Source organism: Pteropus vampyrus, unplaced genomic scaffold (assembly GCF_000151845.1).
Source record: "Pteropus vampyrus isolate Shadow unplaced genomic scaffold, Pvam_2.0 Scaffold62, whole genome shotgun sequence".
Lineage (NCBI taxonomy): Eukaryota > Metazoa > Chordata > Mammalia > Chiroptera > Pteropodidae > Pteropus > Pteropus vampyrus.
This window is the reverse complement of record NW_011888843.1, coordinates 7,254,044-7,262,476: the sequence shown is the minus strand read 5'-3', so window position 1 is coordinate 7,262,476 and position 8,433 is coordinate 7,254,044. Positions and strand designations below refer to the sequence as shown.

Sequence of the window (8,433 nt, the reverse complement as noted above, 5' to 3'; positions counted from 1 at the left end):
TTACCATAGGTACAAGAAAAAAAAAAAAAAGAAAGAAGAAAGAAATAAAAAGAAAAGAAAAAAGAAAAGAAAAACGAAAAATCTAACTGTGACTTAAAGCATAAAGTCATTTATTGTTTGCGTAATAAGTACAGAGGTTTGGAATTTGGTTATGGAACACATATTTTTCATGAATATACCTATTACACACAAGAAAACATGCCTGCTCTTGAATTAGGATATGTGTAAGTCTATCAATATTTTTTAAAATTGATGTCACTAATCACGCCCCATCCAAAGTCATTGGCCTACAGGAAATGTGTGACTAAAAAGAATCTTTAAAGACTTTTTTTCTCTATTCTGTACTGCATGTCACTTTGTCAACAAGTCAGAAAGCATTAGTTCTCAGACTGATGTGAAGAACCACCTTTGCACTCTGTATCATGTACACTTCTCCTCGTGAGAAGTGGAAAAGTACCAAAGACGTTCTTTTTCCAGTTCCCGTTCATCCAAAAGATTCCTAACAGTGATAATTATTACATAGCCTAAAGCAAGATATAACATCCTTGGAAGCAGACAAGATTTACTGTCAAGGATAATTCTTGATTTATATAATCAAGAGCTACTGAAGTATACTTATCTCTTATATTTATTTTTAACTCTAGCTAAAGCAATATAAAGTTTCTTTCCCCTGTCCATCTCGATGTAGCTACTGACTTAAATAGATTTTAGTCACCATTCACCTAAATTTATCATGATCCAGTAATCTCAATATTGTCTTACTTTTGGACAGTTTTGACATTAGTCATCACCATAATTCTTCTGTTTGCTTAACCACAGGATTCCGTAATATTTATAATTAAGGAGTGGCTTTGTTGGCCTTTTTAGAAGCAAAAACGAAATTCCTAATCTGTGAGAAATCAAGCTTCTGTGATTTTAAATAAGTTTTGCGAAATGGGAGGGCAAGGGTTTACATCTGCTCAGAATCCTGGAATCATTCTTACAGTTGAGATAATTTTCTATGTGGCGTTTTTAAAGGGAGCAAATTTTTCTGTTTATTTTCCCCCAATTAGCATAAATTGTGTACTTTGGGGTTTAACGTGAAAGATTTTTTTCAGAAAATAGAGGATTATTAGTTTACGTAATCTGGATGGAATAAATACACAGTTATTATTTTAACGTAAATCCAGTATTTTCCACCTTCTAATCCACAGAGTGAGTACAGACCGCTTTGGAGTTGCCTTTGAGAAACCAGCCCCTTCAGAATGGATGGAAAACAACAGCAGTCTGCTATGGATGTCGAACAAAATACAGCTGAGCTGGTGAATATCATAAATACCTTTTACTTTTTTGAGTCTAATATTTTTGCTTTTAACATTTAACATTTAACCTTTCAAGAAAATTAAGTTGCAATTTGTTCTGATGCTTGCTGTTACAGGATGAATGGAATCTAGGATGTGATTATCAGTAATCATAAGTGTTGAGAGAGTTATTTTGTATGCCAAATAGTGCTTTCATATCATTTGGGAATTTTGCATTAGATTTTTGCCTAAATTTTGATATTTATATCAAAAACCTATAAGGTACCAGTAGACAAAATTTGAGTAGACAATTTGAAATGTTGTGTTTATAGCAAGTATCAACAATATCATTTATATATCTACATATTCTGATCCAATGAAAATATTTATTCTCATTGGCTTCCTTGTATTTAAAGTAGTAACTAATGAAAAATGTCTTATGGTGGAAAAACTTATACTTAAAATGTGTTACTTTAGTAATGTAAAAATTCTATTTCTTAGAACATAAAAAGGATCTCATTTGTCATTCAAAAAAAACTCTTCATTTTACAAGTGAAGAAATTAAAAGATTAGGAGTCCATGAGCCAGTGACAGTGCCAGAAATTGAACTCAAGTTTCTCATATACAATCTTTTCATTAAAAGAAACTACTTTTTAAAAACCTTGACTACAATGCAATAGATATATGCCTTACTGTTAAACTGTATACCGGAAACTTACTGTATTTCATTAACCAATTTCATCAAAAAAATAAAATAATAATTTTTTAAAAAAGAATATACATTTATTTGACATTAAAAAAAGAAAAAGAAATTTTATAATTAACTTGAGGTTGTAATACCAGGTCAAACAAAGTAAATACAAAGATAGGGTTTGACATAAGAACTACTTTACAATTTGAAGATTGTATTTGTGATCAGTTTAGGAATTGAATAACTACATCACCATAACCTTGATTTATAGGATGTCTCATATGTCAAGGAACAAACTGAACAATGTCATTGCTCTAACATCTTATATACATCATTATATTTCTGTCTTGTTCATAATATATTAAATATGAGTTATAGTATGGCCCCATATGCCAAAAACATTTATAAGTTTATTCCATTGTCAATAATTAGTAAATTATGTTAAAAAAAAATACCCCAAAGAATAAAATCAACTTCTGAGACTATGAAAAGAAACAATTAGAATTTCCCATTTGTTAGTAATCTGATGGACAACCTCTTATATCTCCCAAAACAAGGGGTAGAAGATACATATTTTACAATTATTATTTGGGTTTTTTTTGGAACATTTGGAAAATATAGAAAGTTACAGAGAAAAAATAGCCACCCATGATCCCTCTCAGAGAAAATCACTGCCAATATTTTGCTTCCTGTTTTCTCCTACCCTAATTTAATGTCATTTTATTGTTTTGGTTGATTTATTTTCCCACATGAAGTTTTTGTCAATTTCCCTATTTTTTTTTTTTTCCTCTAGAAAATTTCCTAAAGCTCTTAATTAAAATTTAGGAAATTAAGAACTTATACTACTGAAACTTTTATAAGAGGACATTTATTCAAGAAGTCTTTTTGTTCCTCAGTAAGGTTTTATGGTTTTCTTTATATAAGTCCTATTAGCAGTTGCTAATACACACACACATAAAACAAGTGTTGTTACATATATTTTCATATTTTTACAATCAATCAACTTAATGAGTTCTTATTATTTTGATAAATCACATGGGATTCTGTTTATATACAATCATGTCTCATGAAAATAATGTTAGTTTTATTTTCGCATTTCTTTTATTCATACATATTAATGAGAACTTTAAAAAAATTACCTAATATTGGTGGTAGGAGACATTCTTCACTTCTGACTTTAAAGGAAGGTGCCTAATATTTAACTGTTAAATATAATGTTGGTCATTGTTTTGAGGTACACATTCCTTGCTACATTTGGGAATTATTCTTTTATTTTTATTTCTTTGAGATTCGTATTTTTTGTCTGCTTTTGTCAAGACCGATTGCTGAAATTTGTTAAACAGTCCTTGAGCATCTGCTGAGATGATCATTCTATTTTTCTTCTCTGATCATTTGATGTGAAAAGTGTATTTGCATAATTCATATCCTTAAACCATTATTAGAGTTTCAGATTCTCCTAGAATTGGTTAGCTCCTAATTTAATACATGTCAGAATCACAGAATTTTTAAAATATATTTTATATGGTTATATTTCTGGATAAAATAAGCTTTCCTCATCTTTAAAAATCAGAGTTAGTTGTTTGTTTCAAATTCTTTCTCTGCAGTTACCCAGAAATCCGTATTGTTCAAATGAAGGAACACACTGTGATTGTAGATTGCCTCATGTGACCTTCCAGCCACAGTTGGTAAGCTTTGGGGACTGGGGGAGGTGGGGAGTTTTCGGCAATCCTTTGGAGCAATGGAGAAACGAGACAGGAGGATCCTGCTCCACAGCCCTCTGCAGGGCTCTAGTCCTCCTGAACCTCTCACCAGCCACACACCTTTGGCTACTCTACATTTCTTCTGAGCTGCCACTCCACAATCTCTGGGCAATGCCTAGAACCCGCAGCCCCCAACTGTTTACCAGCGCTGTATCCTATTCCTTTAAGATCCCATCCGTGCCAGAGATTTTCTATTTTAATGTCTTTCTGAGCTCAAAGAAAGCCTTTTATTTATGTTTAATAGATTAGAATATATTTAATAAATAGTTTTCTGATTATAAAATCTCAATATGTAATGTGAAAACAGCAAATAACAGTGAGCAAAAGAATACCTGCAATTTTTCATCACCCAAAGATAACCAATCTAAATGTTTTGCTATGTCTAGTCATTATTTTTCTACCCATGAGGACTAATTAGATAATTTAATTTATACTGCAATGTTAGTAGTTGCTAATAACAATATGTCTCTGAGGGAATTTATGTGCATTTGAGATGAGACCTTATTGCTTTAGTATGAAGGGGTAACTAAGAGGGGATATTTTGCCCTCATGCACTTGTGGACAAGGGGTGTATGTGTGTGTGTGTGCGTGTGAGTGTGTGTGTGTGAGAGAGAGAGAGAGAGAGAGAGAGAGAGAGAGAGAGAGAGAGAGAGAGGAGAGAGAGAGAGAGAATTGATATATTGTATTTTAAATCACAGCATTTGGAGTAATGAAAAAGGTTAGTCTTATCCTAGTTGTAATTATTTACCTAACTTGCCACTATGTAATTTGAAATATCCATTTATTATAATACTTTGCAGGTTACAGCAAAACCACGGTCACTCTGGAAAACATTTCTGGTGTGTCTGTTGGCCTGTCTAATTGCTACAGCCCTCATTGTTCTGGTCTTATATTTTGTCCACTTTGGCAAGCCCACCACCGGTACCACCATCATCATTCATGCAGATGGAAAGTCCAGTCATGTCACCTGCATCCCTGGTTTTACCCCGTCTCCTGCTTCATCGTCCCTGCCTGGATCTCAGGGTACCCTGCCTTCTATCTCTGTGACGAACAAAAGCTCCCCTACCACAGTGCCTCCATCTACCATGGAGATGACTAAAACCACAGAGGAACACGAAGTTATCATTGAAGATTAATAACAATATTTTTGAGCCCTCAGCCCTCTTCAAATTGGATCAACACTCATACCCTGAAGGAAGCATGTCCAACTTGTTCTGTCCTTGTTGCCATGAGATTCTAAAATATTTGACTTCATGAGATCTTGCCCTTCTTACTCAATCATTTGCTGGATTCCCATATGGTGATGATTCAGTCTTGGGCATGTCAATGTTCAAATGATCGAAAAAGAAAAATGTCAGCTGAGCCTGGTTGACTCATCCAGGCTGAGACTCAGAGTTTTTTCTTTGTCTCTCATGTTCAGTCAATCTCATTTATCACTAATGAAGATTTCCACTGCTGAAGAGGCTGTCATGTAGACCCTGCTCTAGATAGCTCCCTGTGTGCTGGTCTTTAAGTCAGTATTTACCATCCGTTGTTGATTATTCCCCAATCTATTTTCAGCATTTGCATTTCAGTAGGGAAAGAAGAAAATGTTCAAAGCGGTTGATGTGCACAAATTATTAAACACCTATTCATCTTACAGAAGTATTTTTCTTATTGGGGAATTCAGAAAAGAAGGGAGATCGGTTAAGACAGAAATAATTAAGGAAGATTTCAGAGAAGGGCTCAAAGTTGGAAAAGGGTGAATGTTTAGGTTTAAGTAGATATAATTAAAACAGAAAAGGAGAGGGCTAAGGGGTTTAATAGACTTAAAATCAAAAGCAATCATTTCGAATGTAACAAGTGATATATCTTTATATATTTGTACTTTTTTACCAACATTATCAATATTATTTTCCATATTTGATATTTTGCTTAATCTCTAAAGTACTATAAACTACTACTTATAAAATTTGAATTTTTAAATTGTTTTATACTTTAAACTATAACTTTGAGAGCACATTGCTTATAATTTTCTATGAAACACAGACTCTTGTTCAATATTACTTATATTCTGAGTGTTTGATACTTAGTAAAAGCATAAACATTTCAATCAGGAAAACACTTTAGAGTTAAAGTAAGCTGCCCACTCCACCCTCAACCTCCAAACTCCACAAAAGGGAAAAATGTCCCAGAGCAGGGGGCAGGGCTCCTAGTCAAAGACTTGGACACAATGAGTTGTCGCTTGAGCCTGAATCTCCAGCTTACAACTTCCGATTCTCTTTGGCACACCATTAGTTTCCAAATGTGTTGCTTTGTTTTTCAAGATTTCCTAAAGTAAAATATTTCATGTTCTATATAATTCTAGGTTGATTTGCTGCAGTCAATAATAAGCCATGTAAATTAGCATAACCTTGAAGCCTTACTGGATATTTAGGCAGTGCAAATAAAATTAGAAATGTGGTCATTCACTGAATAGTTATTATTTATGAGCAGCTAGTATTATTTCTCAGACAGTGTGGAATGTAAAAATTTGAGTCTTTAAAGAGTAATTTTTTATAACACAAACATTATTTGGCAATAAAATTTAAAAATGATGAAAGGTATTTATAAATTTTAGAAAAAAAATTTCATAAAGTTCTAGATAAGATTAATAAACGAAAGAGAGTAAGTGTGCATATACTTTTTTCTCAGTATAGTTTTAAATCAATTTATTTCTGTATTTTTGATTTAAATGCTTATGAAGAAGAAAGATTAAATTCACTAGGTGAAAATGTGCTTCCTTATATGATTTAAACTCAGCCTTGTGATATAAAAGTAATAAAAACTTTAGAAAAAAGAGTTAAAGTAAATTTAATGCTCACAAAAATTTTTAAAAAATTTTGTATTTTAGAAACCATCCTAAGTAACTAGATGTTTGATAAGAGATGTTGTTTTCTTCCTTGACTTTTAGACATAATATAGAATACAGTTTCGTAACACAGGAAGGATAGTTTCTTTGTGTTTAAAAAGAATCTTCACTTAGCAATGAATTTCCTGTGTTAATTTTGGAGGAAATTATTAATATTTGACATTTTGTTTAATCTCTAAACTACGATTATTCATTTGGAGGATATTGTGACTAAGGTAATGTGAGGCCATCTGGCTTTTGTACTTTGTAAAATAGAGATGTAAATGAGCTCTTGGATTTTTTTTTTTTGCTTTAGATTTTTATTGTTTAATAAAACATTAAAATAGTAAACAGAGCTATGGAAAATATCTTCACAAGTTAAAATACATAACGAACAAAAATTTGAGTAAGTACTATTAAAATACTAAGTGAGGTATGCATATTCAATAAATAAGTAATCATCCAGTTTTAATAATTTATTCAGAAAATATTAAAATCATACACATGTTCTAATACTTATTATTTAAAAAAATTATCCACCATATTTGAATAATGGTAATATATTTTAAATCAGTCAGGAAGCTTCTCTATTTAAAACATCTTCTACAAAGACTTTTGTGAGCCCATTCTTAAATGCAAAGTAATTCATGTAGAATTAAAATGTTAACTTTTCACACACACCTTGCCTACTATGAGTGTAATTCACTTCTTTGGATGCTTTACTAAAAAAATATTCCACTGGGCATTTTGTTTCCCAAATTTCCCAAGTCCATTTATCTATACAAAAAAATCTGCTGTTATAGCTAACCCTGCTCCATGATGATGTTCACAAATTTTTTAGAAAACCTTTTTAGAAGATATGCTATTTAAGCTGCTCACTTTGATATTGTGCAGTTTCAAAGGCTTTTTGAATTTTGGAAGCATCTGTACTTTGAAACAAATTATTTGTGATGTTTCACCTGCTTAGTCTTTAAGTTTTTCAATAACTCCCCAAGCTTCTCATTAATTGCCATTACAATGGTAGGTATCTAATATTGGTGTATACTGAAGTCAAATACGTTTCTTCTAGTTTGTCACCTCTCTCACTGACTTTTGTCATGGCATCATAAGAGCATTTTCTAAGTTTTGTAGAAGTCTCTCTTTGTCCTTCAAAATGGTCCTTAACATTAACCAATTTCTTTTTAAAATCACAGGCAACATTCATCATTTTCCCCACCAGTTTCAATTTTTTTAAGTTACTTTTCCTATTTATACTGGCTTCATCTGAGGGTTCCTCCTTATATTGCTGTTGCATTTATTGAACAGGATGTGTTTTAAAATGTCCATAATGTACCTCAAGGCAAAGCACAAAGGAAACAAACACATGATATATTAACAATAAAAAAGAGAAACTAATATAATTGGGTACAGAGGGAAGATGTCACTAAGATGGCATAGGAGACAGCAGCCTCCGTTCTTCCCCCACAAAGATCGTCTAGACAGACAGCTATCCATGAACAACAACAGCTCTGGGAGAGCTCTGGAGTCCACTTAAGAAACTTCAGCAACACTGTAGAGCAAAACACCTGAGAGTAATTGTGAGTAAGGAGAAGGAAGACAGCCTCATTTTGCCTGCATCATCCCATCTCCCAAGCAGGCATTGTTCAGCGCCAAGAGAGAAGTTCCGAGCTAGAGAGAATTCCCCTTGCCAGGAAAAGATGAGCAGGGTGAGCAACCAGTTTCTACAGCCCTTCAGGGCACTGCTCAAAGATCCCGCTTTTATTTCACCCCCCACGCACTGGCAAAGCTGAGACATGTGGAGATAGCTAAGAACAAGGAAGAAAAGCAGATGCT

At 32.9% G+C, this 8,433-nt stretch overlaps 1 protein-coding gene across 2 annotated transcripts; it reads left to right on the top strand.

Annotated features, from left to right (window-relative positions):
* The first annotated feature begins 841 nt into the window (after window positions 1-841).
* On the top strand, window positions 842-6,889 carry LOC105292745 (dynactin-associated protein-like). Of its 2 annotated transcripts, XM_011361129.2 has the most exons (4): window positions 842-984; window positions 1,194-1,301; window positions 3,576-3,656; window positions 4,532-6,889. In XM_011361129.2, the coding sequence occupies exons 2-4, from the start codon at window positions 1,245-1,247 to the stop codon at window positions 4,865-4,867; spliced, it is 474 nt and encodes a 157-aa protein (XP_011359431.1). In that variant the 5' UTR covers window positions 842-984; window positions 1,194-1,244; the 3' UTR covers window positions 4,868-6,889. The 2 variants fall into 2 exon arrangements, with proteins under 2 accessions (XP_011359431.1, XP_011359429.1); XM_011361127.1 differs by lacking the exon at window positions 842-984 and having other exon boundaries at window positions 991-1,301.
* Window positions 6,890-8,433: the final 1,544 nt, after the last annotated feature.

Coding starts and splice junctions, on each gene's coding strand:
- LOC105292745 (XM_011361129.2), top strand. CDS start 1,245: ATGGATGGAAAACAACAGCAGTCTGCTATGGATGTCGAACAAAATACA. Junction 1,302..3,575: donor AACAAAATACAGCTGAGCTG/GTGAATATCATA, acceptor CTTTCTCTGCAG/TTACCCAGAAATCCGTATTG. Junction 3,657..4,531: donor TGACCTTCCAGCCACAGTTG/GTAAGCTTTGGG, acceptor AATACTTTGCAG/GTTACAGCAAAACCACGGTC.